Source organism: Cupressus sempervirens, chromosome 11 (assembly GCF_028749045.1).
Source record: "Cupressus sempervirens isolate cs-2001-9-10 chromosome 11, ASM2874904v1, whole genome shotgun sequence".
NCBI classification, from domain to species: domain Eukaryota; kingdom Viridiplantae; phylum Streptophyta; class Pinopsida; order Cupressales; family Cupressaceae; genus Cupressus; species Cupressus sempervirens.
The window spans coordinates 608,033,623-608,050,107 of record NC_143128.1 but is presented as its reverse complement, the minus strand read 5'-3'; the positions used below and the strand labels follow the sequence as shown (position 1 = coordinate 608,050,107).

The following is a 16,485-nucleotide window of genomic DNA, read 5'->3' as shown; positions in this document are numbered from 1 at the left end:
AGGTTTTGCGCTATTAGGGTTAGGTGCAGGTTGTGCAGGTAATTGTGGCTGTTTTGGAGGAGCTGTATTGGCTGTAGGAGGCATTAAGGCTTGCTGTTGAAGAGGTTGAGTCAAAGCCGGTTGCTGCTGATGCTGCTGCCAATTCTGGGTTTGCTACCAACCCTGCTGAGGTTGGTGCCAACCTTGGTTAGGCTGCTGCCACCCTTGGTTGGTCTGCGGCCAACCTTGGTTAGGCTGCTGCCACCCTTGGTTGGTCTGCGGCCAACCTTGGTTAGGCTGCTGCCACCCTTGGTTAGTCTGCGGCCAACCTTGGTTAGGCTGCTGCAAACCTTGGTAAGGCTGTTGCCACCCTTGGTTGGTCTGCGGCCAACCTTGGTTAGGCTGCTGCCACCCTTGGTTAGTCTGCGGCCAACCTTGGTTAGGCTGCTGCCAACCTTGGTAAGGCTGTTGCTATCCTTGGTAAGGTTGCTGCCAATGATTATAATTACTGTACTGTTGTTGCCATTGACTATTACTACTGTAATTATGGAGTGGGTCTTGAGGAATACCTGATCTTGGAGCCCATGGCCTTTGTTGAGCAACATAAAAGACTTCCCTATCTTCATCAATTGCCTTGAACTCAGTAGGCACATGCTGTGATTCCATGCTAGCAATAGGCTTACATCGGCAGTTGCGTTTCTTTTCTCTGCAATGGGGGCAATATTCTGCCAACATACTATCAGCATCTTCCTTCTTCCTACGTGCTTGCATGGTATCCAATTGTGTAGCAACATCATTAATGATGTCTTGCTTGAAATCCGACAAGAGGTTTGACAATTCTATCTTAGATACTCCTGGAGTCTTTTGGAGTAAATCCCTCAAACCTTGTCCTTTTTTTGTTGTTGCTCTGGAATAGTTTAAACAAATATTTTGGATTTCAGCCCACGTCTTCTGTGTAATGTCACCTCTAGCCATTAATTCTAAAGCTTCCATACTCCTGTCATGTACTCCTTTCAGAAAGAGATGCTTTTGAGACTCCTCGTTCAGCTGATGTTGTGTGTTGCGCTGTAGGTTAAACATGAACCGGGCAACATAGTCCTCCAAAGTCTCATCCTCCTTTTGTGACATTTTAAAAATGTCATCTCCTTTCAAATCATGGCCTCTGCAATAGTCCTTATATTTATTAAGGAATAGGTTACTCATAGTTGGCCAATCTGTCACATCATTGGCACCTAAACTCATGAACCATCTCAAAGCGGCTTCTTTGAGAGTTGATGGAAACAATTTCAGCTTATGGGCATCAATTGTGTAGTCATAACTTCGACAAAGGATGTCAAACTCAAAGAGAAAAGTTTCTGGGTCTTTAGTAATAAGGCCATAGAATTTAGGTAAGGCAGCTGAGGGTATATTTTTCAAATTTTGATTACCCTGCTGAGGAGGAATTGGAAAGGGAAAGGTAGGTTGAGCTGCTGCCATTTGTAGATGTCCTAGTGGTGGTTGATAAATGACTAGAGCTAATGGATTATCTTGATATTTTGGCTCAGCAAAAAGATTATTCAAATGAAAAGATTCTTCAGATGTGGTCGGTGATTGTACTTGTTCCGGTACTTCTGCAAATACGTTCTCAAACAGTTCTTCTTCTCTCTCTTCTCTTTCTTCAGAGTCAGGATAAAAAGGTTCTTCCTGATTGAAGTTGGGAAGAAATCTTCCAAGGTGATCTCTTCTTCTATGCATGCAAGAATGCTGAAAATGAAACTAAATGACTCAATAGTAAATACTAGACTGACACCATCCTCGGCAACGGCGCCAAAAATATGTCTAATCAATATAACACCCTTTTAGTTGCAGGATTGGACGTCCCTTACCACCAAAGTACTATGCTGATTTTCATTAAATGTCAATTTGGGAGCGTGAACTTGAGATGATGTTTGCAAAGTATATGCTCTAGTTTATCCAAAGGAAAGACGACTATCAAATACTTGGAAGGAAATTCTAATTATTTAGCCATACATCTATGCACCTACTGCTGCAGGAACAGTGACTGGTTCTGTTTCCAGTGGCTGCAGGAACAACAGTTTTTAACTTTAACTTAGAAAACTGAGTTTAACTCCTACTGCACCTACTGCTGCAGGAACAGTGACTGGTTCTGTTTCCAGTGGCTGCAGGAACAACAGTTTTTAACTTTAACTTAGAAAACTGAGTTTAACTCCTACTTACTAAAGTAAAACTCCACCTTCCGCTTGGGCCCCCACGGAAGAATGAAGGAAAGACAAACTTAGATAAAAGTGTAGAAACTCAGCAAAGGCATGTATTCATCAAATATGCAGTATTACAATAACTTAGGAAAAACAGTAAGATGTCTATCAACTCTGTCTGTCTATTCACTACTTAACCTCATAGATATAGACGAGGTCTTATTTATAGGGAAGAACAACAAATTCCTAAAACTACGACTTCCTCATAAAGGAAACTCAGTTACAACTTTAAGACTGCAAACATGCAATTGTAAAGACATTAATTCTCCCTTAAATTCCCCACAAATATAGAGATCATAGAAAATGCTAGATTTGCTCATTTATCTGTCTTCAAACAGCTTTCCAGGAATCCAGGTATCGTGCTTTGCATGTTTAACTAATTGCATTGATGCTTACTTCCTTGCTCGGCCGCTTTATCAGGTCCCGCTTGGTTATTCATTAAAACAGGTCCCTTCTGAATTTGCTGCCAAGTCTTCTAGCTGCAACGGTGTCATAACGCTTCTCCTTAATGTCATCAATGCTTCAGCGCTATTCCTTCGTAGTTCGTTTAACTCCCGCTCAGCTTGTATCCTGTGATCAACATTTAATACACACAAGACTTCTCGCAAACATTTATTTTCATTTATTAGTTTATAAAGAAAAGGCATTAATTATTCAACTAACAGTTTTTGCAATCTCTTCAGCTGCAGGAAGATCTACCCATATCAAACATTTATGAAGAAAGATTTTTACCACAAAATGAATCCCTTTTTAAATATAATTCCGATTATCATTTTATGCCCTATGTCCATACTTTATACATCAGAAGTTCAAAACATTTATACTAAAGGATGATAAAGTTCAATATGTTATAGACAAATGTTCACAAAAAGGGCTAATAAAACTTCTATTTCTTCATGTCATCAGTAGTTGTCGTAGCAACATCCTCAACAGGTGCCCTAGTAGGTGCCTTACGCTCCACAAAACCCTCTGATGGATGACCAAGCTCAGGTTCCACCTCACGTGCTGCCACATCTGCATCCTAGTCATCTGCCTCTATCTCAAACTTAGCTAGCTGCTCATTTGTCAATAAAGGTTCGCCGACATCCTCATCTGCACCCTCACCATTAGGAGGAGCAATCCAATCTGCTGAATATGGATCAATTTCATCCAAGTCTAGTGCTGCATATGAAGCTTGCCCTTTCACCTTCTTCTCGTGCAAGAGAAGGTTGTACTTCACATAGACCAAGTCATTTAGGCATTTTTGAGTAACCTATTACGTTTCTTTGTGTGTGTTTTGAAAAGTACTCCAATTTCTCTCGTAGCCAGAAGCATTCCAAGGATGTGATAAAATTCGGATGGCATGCTGTCGAAGATTAGGCATTGTGGCACCATAATCTTCCCACCACAAATCTGCAAGCCTTAAAAAAATCATTTATGACGTGGTAAAACTTCCAATAAACTTCACTAGCAAAATAAATGGTATGATAAAAGTAAACGCAAGTTCTTTTTTACCTGGCTGCAAGGTGTATCTCCTACGCTTGCAATCAAGGGAAGCAAATCATGGCCCCTCTTCCCTCTTGTAGCTCTGCAATTCATCAAGTATGACGTCTCAGAGGTCCGTATCAACAACCAATCTTCGAATACATGTGTCCAAGCCAATTTGAACCTCTGCATCTACTTTAAAAGTGTTGGAGAAATAGTACTTGGGGTTCAAGAAGTAGGCAGCTACATGAATGTGTTGTTGGAGTTGTCAGTTCCACCTACGATCAATGATGTTCCATATGGGTCTATATTTGGTCTCATTTGACCTATACAAGTGCTGAATGGCCTCTTTTGCGTTGTCCATAGCCTCATATAGAAACCCCAAGGGGTTTTTATCCCCATCCACAATTCGTAGAACCTTCACCAACGAATCTGATACCTGGACATAATAAAACATACAAAATCAGCCAATGAAAATATTTCAAAATTAAATATTAAATCATTAATTAAAATTTGAAAACTTACTTTGAGGTTCTCCTCCATTAGCTTTTCAAAGCTACCATCAAACACAATCCTCACAATCTTCTCTGCTTCAGGCTTCTTGGCATAAGGACTCTCTAACCATTTCTTATCAAGAAACATGCGCCTGAGGTCTAACAATGTCTTTGATATGCTTTGCAAATTTAGAAAATTAGTAGCAAAGTGTGTGACCCTTGCTCGTACAAGATCCTTACCACTAGTGTGCTCTCTCATAAGACTTAAGACCCATGTATTATTGTAGATGTACTTCGCAATATTCCTTCCATCTTCAACCACCTTCTCCACCCAGCTCTTCTCCACCCAGCTCAGTTTCCCTAGATCCTCAAGAAGCAAGTCGAGACAATGGGCAGCACAAGGGCTCCAAAACAATGTTGGATGTCTCTCCATCAGAAGTCTACCGGCTGCCACATACGCAGTTGCATTATCAGTCACAATCTGGATGACATTAGCCACTCCCACTTCTATTACCACCTCATCCAACATTTTACACAAATTTTCTGCATTTTTCACTTGATCAGAGGCATCAACGGATTTTAGAAATACCAATTGCCTCCCTAAAGCAGCTAGAAAGTTGATGAGCGTCCTATTCTTGCCATCAGTCCACCCATCAGAGATAATAGTGCAACCTTTCTGTTCCCAAACTCTTCTTTGCTCTTCCACAAGCCGATGAATGTTTCTTACTTCGTCATCTAACAACGGCCCACTCACCTCATAGGGAGTTGGGGACTTGAACCCCTTACCAGACAAAGAAATGGAAGTTACCACTTGATCCCTATATAGACTACATAAAGCATTGAAGGAAAGATCATTCCGGACCCAAAATCTTGTAATTGCCACCTTTGTCTTTTCGTGCATCTCTTTGTTCCATGCAATACCTAGTAAGCCGGGTTGAGCACTAGTAGTGTTACATGGAACCCAAAAATCTACTAAAGACCCACTCACACTTCCCGATCCCCCTATCCGAGGCCCAATAGAAGAAGAACTTTTTCCACCTATTTGTGATCCTGTAGAACTAAAAGTCCCCATTGGGGCTGCCATGGCCTCGAATATCCTCTTTTTTGCTGCCGTACTTTGTACATATTGTTGAAGGCTTGTCATAGCCTCTCTTGTAGCCTCTTTTGGACACTTTAGACACGGTGTAATATCATTGCATGGAATCTTTGCAAGATGATATTTCAATCGGCTTATGCCTGAAGTCATGCATTTAAAGCAATGGATACATTGGACATCTCTTTTGTTTGCTCCTGGGATACCATTTTTCCATAAAGGGTCCTTTGCTCTGCCACCACCAGTCATCCCATTTCAGTGACACACACAAGTCCACTGTACAAGAATGAATAATCAGATATTAGATAAGTTTGAGATCAAACATAATTTGCAGCAATTTTAAAAATAGTATGAATTTAGAAAGCGCAAATCACATTTAAATAAATATCCTTTTTTAAATTTAGATTTTATATTTTATCTTACATCTGCTAAAATTTTTAAAATTTAAAATTTAACAGTTTACAATTTTACACTACAGTTATTAATATTTAATATTTAGTAAAATAGTGAAATAGTAAAATACAAAAATATTATATAACATTATTTTTACTGACAAGTGATAACTAATAACTATAATTCAATTTTTTACTGATACGCAAGTTTTTACTATTAAAATATAAAATTGAAAATATAAAATTATAAATATCTTAAATTTTTAATTAAAAAATATAGTGAAGCTGAATAGTTATATATAATTACTATAAATTTAAAATACAATTACTTATTTTAAATTTAATATTGCTTAGCAATATTGTTAAAGTTTAACTAATATTTCATAAATTCATACTGTATTAAATAAACAAAATATACGAGTTTAGAATTATATATAAATTAACCAGTTTAAAACTTTAAAGTTTGATATAAATTTTTAAAATAATATTCATTAATTTATATTATATAATATAAAAATAAAATACATTTAATATCAATTTTATAAAGATTCAAAAGTAAATAAATAAATTAAAATTCGAATTTGGAATTAAAATGCAAAAATACCTGGTAATGGTAATCGATGCCAGAATTTGTAATTCAAATTTGCAATATAAAGATTCAAAAATAAATAAATAAATTAAAATGCAAAGAAATACCTGGTAATGGTAATTGGTAAGGGATGCCGGAATCTAATTTAAGAACTTTACGCTCTTGAATTCATAGTTGAACTCCCGTCCAATTGAAATTGTAGTCCAAATCGCAGTTGAAACTTGAAATCGCAGGTGAAGGATTAGGGTTTACCACGGGTGAGATTGCAGTTGAAAGGGCGTTTTAATGAGCCCCTAAAAACCTAAAATCGACTCGTGACGTGGCAGAAAAGTTGAAGACTTCAAACGTTGATTGTGGCGACCGATTTTTTGAGGAAAAACTCGCGTTTTTAGGCAGTATTTTGTCTTTTATTTGCCACGTTTTTTACCCATTATCTGCCGGCGAGTTTTTGGTCGTTTTTAATGGCCCTGCAAAAAACACGCGAGAACTCGCGATTTCGGCGGTATCTCTGCGTTTTTCTTAACTATGATTAAAATTGGCCAAACGACAAGAAAATGGCTGTCTTCCAAGAAGTCAAGGTATATAAGAAGGGGGAATCATCATATAAAGGGGAGGACACAATATCGAATTTTTCCTTATGGAATCCAAAATTAAGTTCCAAACATTTGAGGATGAAGCTCCTTGAGATTAGAAATTAAAGATGAAAAGCCTTAATACTTCTTATCAAGTTAGTGGATGAAAGCCCATGAATCAGGCAGAAAATAGAAATAGTTCAAAGACATTCTTACAAAGAGAAATGGCTACAAACTGAAAGAATTACAAGGGTTAGATGATAAGTTTTAGAGATACATCATAAGCTTCAAATCTGATTTATATTATTATTAAAATCACCATTTTTAGGATAAATTGTTATTTATAATCAACTAAGCAAATATGACTGTGGGTTAGGACAGTTTAGTATGGAAAAAATGAGTAAATAAGGAAATTCTATAATGAGACATTACGGTAGTTGAATGGCAAGTTGCTTTAGCTCCATTATGCCCTTCCCATGCAATTTCCACCATCCAATTGGGATTTTTTGTATGCAGTGGTAATCTTATCTGTCCTAACTTTCTGCTTACTGAATGTTGGACCTTGAAGATCAATTAATTGAAGTCATTGCTCCTGAAATATGTCTGCATCCTCAACACTATCCATCATATGAAGGTCTTTCATAAATCTGTCGATCACCTTATCACCTTTAGAACAATGAATTCAGCTAGTTCTAGTTTTAGCTGCACACAAAGAGAGTTGTTTGTTATGTTCCACCTCTTTGTGACAACGGGCTTGATATGCTTATCATGGAATTGTAATTTAGGATGTTTGTCATGATTCATGAATCACTTAGCTTATTGGGTGAAGCATGCTATCAAAAGTCCCATAAATCTTTCTCAAGGCTGGGAGAGTTTGTATTTGCGTGCTTGATAACCCCCACAATAGGTGATATAGAGTAACAATGTCTAAATTTGTCAACAAAATTAAAAGCAAGGTTGCATGGGTACTCGTATCCTCACCCCTTGTACTCGTACCCATGTACCCAAGTACTGGGTACATGTATCCCAAGTACCGGGTACTCGGTGGAGAGCATCATAGCCAAGGACCTTGATTAAGATTTCTGATTTTTTTTTCCGGTTTTCTGTTTGCATATAAGCTTGTTGGCTATCAAGCTTATCAGCTTGTGGTTTATCTTTATCAAGCTTAATTCAATACTTAATTAGTTTGAAACTTTCATACAATATTGATTAACAATAAAAATTTGTCACTGTTCAAGCCAGAAGTTTATCATTTGCAATATTGCAGTTTCATATGATTTATGATCTTATTATTCATGTTTAAAGTCTGCCTTATCTGTTATGCATGTAAACATTTATCATATATTATTATTACAAACATATAGCAAATCTGAAACTGAAAACAATACATTACATTTGCAAACTTTATCACTGTTCTTGTTTTGAAAAATCTGTCATGACTCATAATTTCAGATTTTCTATAAATACTGAAGTATAATTAAAAAAAAAGTGACATACCCCAGTACCCTCCTCCCCTATTATGAAAAATAGCCGTACCTTTACCCGTACCTGTACCCTAAGTACCCCAAGTACCCCCATCCCCGTGCAACCTTGATTAAAAGAGATTGACAAAAATAAACAAAAGTACAAGCAACATATAAATGATAAAAGGACATCAACAAAAATTTAAATTTAAATCTAAAATTAAAGTCAGTACAGATATATTAAATCAAAAAATGTTATTTGATAGTGGACCACAAAATGTCATCAAGCACCCTCCGTCTCACATTTTTCTCATCTATTTTGATTCAACTCAGTTTTTTCACTCTTCACAATTTTTTAAATTTAAAAATAAAGAAAGTACACCCATCAATATAAAGTTAAAAAAAATTAAACAAAATATAGCCATATTAAATTTAAAAAAATTGTTTGATAGTGCACCACTAAATGTCATCAAGCACCCTTCGTCTCACCTTCTTCCCATTTTTTCAGAAGCAACTCACCTTTTTCACATTTTATAAAACATCATGGATTGGGGAGCATCCTTTAATTCCAAGATCTTTTTGAACAAAATAAAATGGCCATTATATTTGTCTCAATTTGTTTGAGGAATATATTTTTGAAAAAGATTAGAATAATGCACGTAAGTGTGGTCATTATATACAAACATCTGTATGTTTCTTAAATTTAAAAATAAAGAAAGTACACCCATCAATATAAAGTTAAAAAAAATTAAACAAAATATAGCCATATTAAATTTTAAAAAATTGTTTGATAGTGCACCACTAAATGTCATCAAGCACCTTTCGTCTCACCTCCTTCCCATTTTTTCAGAAGCAACTCACCTTTTTCACATTTTATAAAACATCATGGATTGGGGAGCATCCTTTAATTCCAAGATCTTTTTGAACAAAATAAAATGGCCATTATATTTGTCTCAATTTGTTTGAGGAATATATTTTTGTAAAAGAATAAAATAATGCACATGAAGTGTGGTCATTATATACAAACATCTGTATGTTTCTAGCTTTAGCCACAAATATCATCACGCAATCTATTTCTTAGTGTCTATGCAAGAACTGCTATGTTGGCAATCAAAATATCACCCAGCACACAGTTTGCAAGTTATTAGGAGTTTTTCATGATTTTGTCTATGATGATCATATTAGTTAATTTGTTCATAGCTTCCAAATCACTGTCTGTGATGTTAGCTGCCACATTGTTGATTGTAGTTTGATGCTCTGCCTTGCTGTTGTCTAGTGTGGCAGATCTCCAAGGTGTCTTGGATGGACTTTGCTACTTTAATACTCCTTTATTCCTTCTGCCTGTAGCTGATGCTTTACTGGAGGCGTGCAGTCCAAACGTCGTTGTTGTCTAATAGTAATCATGTTTTTGGTGTAATTAAATATTAGCTAATTACACTTAATGCATTTTCTTATTAGTTGTCATGTAGACACATAGGAGTTTGCATAGAGTTTGCATTTCATTTTAGCATGTGGTGTTGGAGAAATTCATGTAAGATGGAGTTAGTTGTCATCTCATACATCCTTGTGTGTGAGTTCCACCTATTTCTCCTATCACATTACCACTCTCATTGTTGCACATACTTTGATGTGGAAAGGAGGATGATCCACATTTGGTGGACATGTGATTACACCTTGTCTAGTTGATAGGTTATCTCATACATATTTCCTAGTTATCATGCATTGCCTATATACTCAGCCACATTTACTTTATATTCATTGATTTTTTCTCTAGCATCATTTGATCATATCATTTTGTCTCTCATTTGTGCTATCAATTGGGCTTCTAGATGTTGGAATTTCATTCTTTGCCTTAGGCAAATTCTTACACTTTGTCTTGCATCTTCTTTGCAGTTCTTGTCTGCACTAAGACAGCATCTGCAATATTCATCTTTTGAGTGTTATTGCACGATTTCATTGTGTCCAGTTTCCTTATTTGTCAACTTTTCTAAAGTTCAGACTACTTACAAGTTGAACTACATTCAAACTCTTATACATAATATATATGATCTTCTATTAGAAGTTAGATGAAATTGCCCTCGTAGATATTTTCAATGTTAAAATATTTTTTTTTTTTGCTATGCACAATTTTCAATAAAGCAGGTTCTAAAAAGTTAAAATATTCCTGCGTTTTCTTTGTGAATTTCTTACCTATTGTTTTCTTCCCCTGCTTAAGGTTTTTCCATCTTACAGATGCCTTATTACTGAACCAGTAGGCAAATTATTCATAGCTTCATTTTGTTTGACAAATGATGCAATGTAAAATACTGTCTTGTACCCTGCTTTGGTTCTGGTTTTTGCTTGACAGTGAACTAGGGGTGTTTGCTTTTTAAATTTTCTACCTGGTTTATAAAACTTTCTGATCTGTGGCTTCCGTGATTCTTCAATAACTTTCTTTGTTTACTTCCAACATGCCGTGAAGTCTCTTTTGTGAGGCTAGATTTTGTTTCAGATTTCTGGTGATGGTGGCTCTTTGGCTATTATTAGGTTTGTCTTGCCATCATCTACATTTTCCTTTGTGTGATCTCTTCATGCTTGCAGGCTGCTCCCTTCCAAATCTCTATATATTTTCCCCTATGTTACCAGATTTGTGGGCCAAGCAACCAGATTGGGTACAATTTGAACCAGATTGAGGATCCGATTGTGTGGCAGGGAACTGATTTTTTTTCCTTTTAAAATATATATTAAAGATCTAACATAAGCGGCACATAATGCTGTGTAAGTTAGGTCTAATGAAACCTCACAAGTATCCAAAAACAGTTAGACTAAAAGCATATTTGAGAAGTTTGCACAGGATATATGCATATAATGCTTACACTACTGTATACAAGAGTTTAGATATGAATTTATGAGTTGAAGGTTTTTGCTCTCGCTCCATGTCTCCACGTCATTGGGATCCCTGAGCTCTACCAAAGTTGCAATATTTGCATTGGATCTGATCTCTTCATGAGCTGCATTGCTGCCTTTGTTAGCATGCAAGTGTGTTCTGCTCCTTTTTCCCTGCCTTTGAATGATATCTTCAACAGGATCTTTCTTTTTATATCGTTTCACCAGTTCTAATAGACATTGGAGGAAGGGATGATTTTCCTTTTTGTGATATTTAGATTTTGTTTAGCATTTATTGTAATATTATATTATTATGTAAATTTTTATCAAATTAACTTTTTATTATTTTATAAGGTTTATAAATATATGTGCATATAAAAATTCTAAGAAAATAAATATATCTTGTTTCCACTGCAAATATATAGATTGATGTTTCTTATATGTTTAATGTACAGATGAATTCCAAATGAACCCAACCTCCAAATGTTTTTTGAATCTCCGAACCCAAGCTAGGATCTGAACCAGAAAAAGCAACTTAGGTTTCCCTCATGCCAATCATTATATCAAGCTGGTGGGGGTTTGGGTGCTTGGCATATTGTTCAGTTTCTTGATTGATATTTAAGATTCTCTTTCTGCCACCTCTCCCTCTGCTCATCTATCTCACTGTCTGTGACATTAAGAAAAGTATTAAAAACGTAATGCCTGGTTCCTTTTGAATTTTTTCTATCATATCACAATATGATGTACCCCTAGCTGGAATGTAACTTTTCTGTTGTCCTCATCCTCCTATTATCCTAACTGCCATTATTCTATCAAAATTAGATTCAACTTTATTATTGTTCATTTCTTATAATTTTTATCATAATCATTATTCTTAGTTTTATTATCAACTACCAAGTTTCTGCTCAAACTTAAGTCTTGAAGTATAAAATAAATCTAATGCACTGTAAACAATAGCGGATGGTACCTGGCTAGCCGATTACAAAGTTAAGTACAATGCTGTACTAAAAGTAAGCTGTATGGTCTGAAGTATTCTTTAATGCAACAAGGATCATAGACTTTGCAGAATGCAATTCAAAAAATCTTTTTGAAAGGTTTCTGATGTCTACCTTGAAGAAAGGAGAGATGCATTTATCTAGGTGTAAGACTTCTACATACAGCAGCAATTCCTAAGGTTTGTTATATAAACAAATTGAGCTGCATGATTAATGTGTACAGTGTGATACTTATGCCTCATTACCTTACAGGCTTTACTTTTCTTCCATAGCTGAATTAACGTGATCCTAACATTGTTATTCTTACTTTCAGCACGTTAAAGCATAGAGTACATTAATCAGTAGGCTAGCAGTATCCCTGTCATCAATTTGCAATAGTTGCCAGGCTACCCAGAGCTCTCAGTAAGCTCAATAGTGAATCTCCACTGCATGGAAATTTAAATTTCTCTTCATCTGAATGTGGACCCATCTGTACATTAGATATATTAAAGTGAATTTCAGCAATCATCTGAAGTTCAATTCGTTTCGCTTAGCTCCTTGTCACTTGTATGTTTTGTTCTGTCATTATTTGTTTGCATAGTCTTGCTTTAAAAGCCTTTATGCTGGTATATTTTCTTGTGGCTCCTCGTATGGCCCAATGCTTTAGTGTATTGTTTGATCTCAGAGTTGCCTCCTCGCCAGGTCTCGCATGCAGTATACACCGTCAGTGCACACAATTCTTAGATTTCTAATACTTCCTGGCTTCTCTGCCTGAATTATGGCTAGTGCCAAATGCATCCTCTCCTCAAGTATCTTATAACACAGCTGGTTAACAACAAACTTTTCTTCAATCCAATAGTCAATCTTCTAGTTCTGACGCTTAGATTCTCTCACTCAACCAGCAGTTTTAACCACCCAAACCTTGTCTGTTGGCAGTCTCCACTCTGTTTAATCCTAAACTATGAAATGTGTTAGCCTTACTACTGCAACATTTCGGAGTGGGTGTTTTCAGATACACTGTCCTGTATCCCGTTGAATGTTAATGTTACACCCCTAAAATTTTCCAGTTGATGGCATTCTCCGTAATTTTGAGAGCTGACTTTTCAATGCCTTTTTATACTCTGCCTGTTTCATGCTGATATGCTATTAAATCTGTGTGCAAACCCAAGCCTAGCCAAGAAGATACTGGAATTGTTTTGTATGACAAAGATTAATTTCAATTTTTGTGCTTACATACCCAATCACAAGCTTCCTCTTGTTGTCAAATTCAAGTTACCTCGAAGAATAAATGTTTCCAACACAATATAATATTATATTTACTCAGCAGCTCACCCTACTTTGCCCTCTATGTAGTTATTTCTTTTCCTGAGACTCTTTTTTAAGAACCCCATTAGTGGATTTTTTGCTGTAAATGTTTAGAACTGTTTGTAGGATTTTAGATATACAATTTGCTGAACTACATAAGTTGCATATATAATTCCTTTTCATTATCTTCCTTGCAAATCATTTAATGTTGGGATTTTAGTGTATTATTTTGCAGTGAGTGTAGAATAAAAATAGAGATACGTCATTACCAGGGATATATTTTAATTTTAGATGTCTACAATGGGCAGGAATGCATTTCTTCCTTCCTTTGGCACTGTTTGTTTTTCTGGCCTTGTGTTTGGGGTAGTGAGAATTGTTCGAGTTGCTGTTGATTCTGCACGAAGAGAAGGAAAGGAAGGAATTTTATATGCCATTCTTCGCTGTTGTGTCAATTCTGTACTGTGGACCATTGAATCTGTCAACAAGTTCACGATTAATTTTGCAGCAATCACAGGGCAGAGTTACTGTTCATCTGCCAAGATGTCTTATGAGCTTCTAAAGAGGAATCTCCTTTCAGCTGCCGTTGTTGAGACAATATCATATCGCATACTATTTGGCATATCATTTGTTCTTACTATTATTTATGCTATTGTGGTATGTATAACCATGACCTTTCCAATGCAAACAGTTTTTCCTTTTCTTCTAGACAATAATAACCCCTGGAAGGTCATCTTCTATGCTTAATATGAACTCATGATGGTGTTTAAACATACAGGTATGTGCAATACTGAAGGCTGCAACATCGCTTGGAGGGGATGCCTATTTTGTGATGTTTCTTGCATGGGCGCTGCTCTTTGTGATTCTTTTGTTCTTTACCCATATTTTGGATAATGTTATAGATACAATATACATTTGCTATGCAATTGATAAGGACAGGCGGGATGTATCAAAATCAGAGGTTCATGATGTATTTGTTATGCTCCCTGTTTCACGGAACGAATCCTCTGTTTTTCCTCTACATTAGTGCTGAAAAGTATGTCCAACAGGAGGTGTTGCGTTGGAATAATGGATGATATTAGTCCCTTTGGTTCAAGTCAAATTAAACCAGAAGGCGGAAAGTGAATAAAACGAAAGTTTGCCATTGGAAGACACACATATAAAGTCTGAACTGAATGTAATTCATTTCATATGGGAACTATGTAATCTAATGACTGCGTGAGATATAGGCTCCCATGATTCTGATATTCATTAGTATCCTAACTCTCTAATCACTCACATCTATCAAATAACAGTGTCTTCTTCCTGTGTACCGAATGAGCACAGAATTTGTCTATGGCCATGGTTTGTAAAGATTCACCCATGAACTGATTTCTCCTGGTATATTTTCTCTACTGTAAGTTATGTGGGCTGCATCAAATTCTTAGAACATGCCGTGTATGATCTATTTATTCTTTGGAAAATAATTATCAGGAAAGGTTTGTTCTTTCTTGAAAATGTTACTCTGATTACTATGCGGATGCTAATCTCAATGTACAACAGAGTCTTGTCAATTATTTGTTAAAAATGACAAGCGTTTCTTGCACTGTGCCTGACAACCTTCCCACATTTCTACTTTTTATTGTGGGTCTTGAAGAAACTATTCTTATGAGTCACCAATCTAGATCCACTAGGATTTATGAAATATAATTGACTAATTAAGCCATTTGATAGCTATTAAAGTTGTATAAGTTTATATTTACACAGAGTTTGTAATGTGGGCCACAAATTTTCTTTCTTACAATTTGCAAAACAGCTGGTGAAATGTATTTACAACTTCAAGAATATGTTATTTATTTGTTGATGAAATTGAAGCCGACATTGGTGCACTAGGATTATATCGTTGATTAAGTTAGACTAGTAATATAGGGATACAAGTACAGCACGTGTGCCTAAATTTCTTGTATAGATTGTTTATCATAAATTTGCATCACTAATTTTCACTAGTATCAGCCTTTTAAATTTTTTTATGTACATGACTATTAAATTGATTTCAGTGTCTTCTATTGGTTGCATTTGTAAAGACTCTAATGTTGTCAAGCTTGTTGATTGCTGAGCCTCTCAGTTTCGTATAATAACTCACCGTACTTCCTTGGTCCATACTAAGGGAGAGGGATCCCCCACCCAAAGAGTGACAATACCTTATTCACCAGTTGGTGAACTCTCACCTATATATGTGGCCTGGCCCACTTTGTACTTGAAAAAAAAGAATTAGGTCGAATTTATAGTCAACAAATGATATTGAAATCCAATGAACTGGACATTCACTGTTTTGCTTAAAAGTCTAGGCTACCCCATCTACATCAAGATATCATTTTTTGGTATAATTGTGGTTTCCAAGAGTGCAAGACAATTTGAGCGCACAAACTTCCCTGTCAAGGCATTTTATGGCTCGGACGTTAAACAGATCTCGCCTGACATATTTTAAAACCCCTTGAGAACTCTCGTTTTATCGTTTGCCGTGTTGCATTCTTAACATGTCAACTCCCAAATTGGATTTATGGGAAGACTGCCGAACAGGACACAGTTAAATCAATTTGGAGAGTTTGGGTGATAGAATTGTAGAGTTCTGAATGGTTTTCTAAAATTCCAAATAAAAATGTATATTTTTTTCGAATATCGTTTTTCCAATTTTGTGGCTTTTGGAGTGTATTCCCTTGTCTTTCCACATTTCATTAATGTGTTCTGGTTTATGGCTTGAGAGCAATACAATTAATTCGTGACTTACAGATTGATCTCAAATTACCAACAATAAATAAATCTTAACAACTATTTTGAGTTTATTTCACTTTTCCAGTATGGCTTTTGGAGTGTATTCCCTGGTGTTTCCGCATTTCATTAATGTGTTCTAGTGTATGGCTTTAGAGCAATACAATTAATTCATTACTTATAGATTGATCTCGAATTAACAATAAATAAATCTCAACAACTATTTTGAGTTTATTTCACTTTTCCAGTAGTCTGTAGGTTATCTTCACTTTTCATCAATAATCTGAATTTTCTA

At 35.9% G+C, this 16,485-nt stretch overlaps 2 protein-coding genes across 2 annotated transcripts in view; one reads left to right on the top strand and one right to left on the bottom strand.

Annotated features, from left to right (window-relative positions):
• Nucleotides 1-15,027, top strand: part of LOC149531150 (uncharacterized) — an 85,488-nt gene extending 70,461 nt beyond the window's left edge. Inside the window, exons 2-3 of the mRNA XM_089809436.1 lie at nucleotides 13,754-14,099; nucleotides 14,221-15,027. Of these exons, the coding sequence (XP_089665562.1) occupies nucleotides 13,754-14,099; nucleotides 14,221-14,469 (595 nt within the window). The 3' untranslated portion in view covers nucleotides 14,470-15,027. The remainder of the gene's footprint in view (nucleotides 1-13,753; nucleotides 14,100-14,220) is intronic.
• On the bottom strand, nucleotides 2,982-6,520 carry LOC149531151 (uncharacterized). Its single transcript, XM_089809993.1, has 4 exons — nucleotides 6,374-6,520; nucleotides 4,224-5,561; nucleotides 3,729-4,137; nucleotides 2,982-3,626 (listed from the first exon to the last, which is right to left on the bottom strand). Exons 2-3 carry the CDS (start codon nucleotides 5,532-5,534, stop codon nucleotides 3,967-3,969), a joined length of 1,482 nt encoding a protein of 493 aa, XP_089666119.1. The 5' UTR covers nucleotides 5,535-5,561; nucleotides 6,374-6,520; the 3' UTR covers nucleotides 2,982-3,626; nucleotides 3,729-3,966.
• Nucleotides 15,028-16,485: the final 1,458 nt, after the last annotated feature.

Coding starts and splice junctions, on each gene's coding strand:
- LOC149531151 (XM_089809993.1), bottom strand. CDS start 5,534: ATGACTGGTGGTGGCAGAGCAAAGGACCCTTTATGGAAAAATGGTATC. Junction 4,138..4,223: donor TAATGGAGGAGAACCTCAAA/GTAAGTTTTCAA, acceptor TATTATGTCCAG/GTATCAGATTCGTTGGTGAA.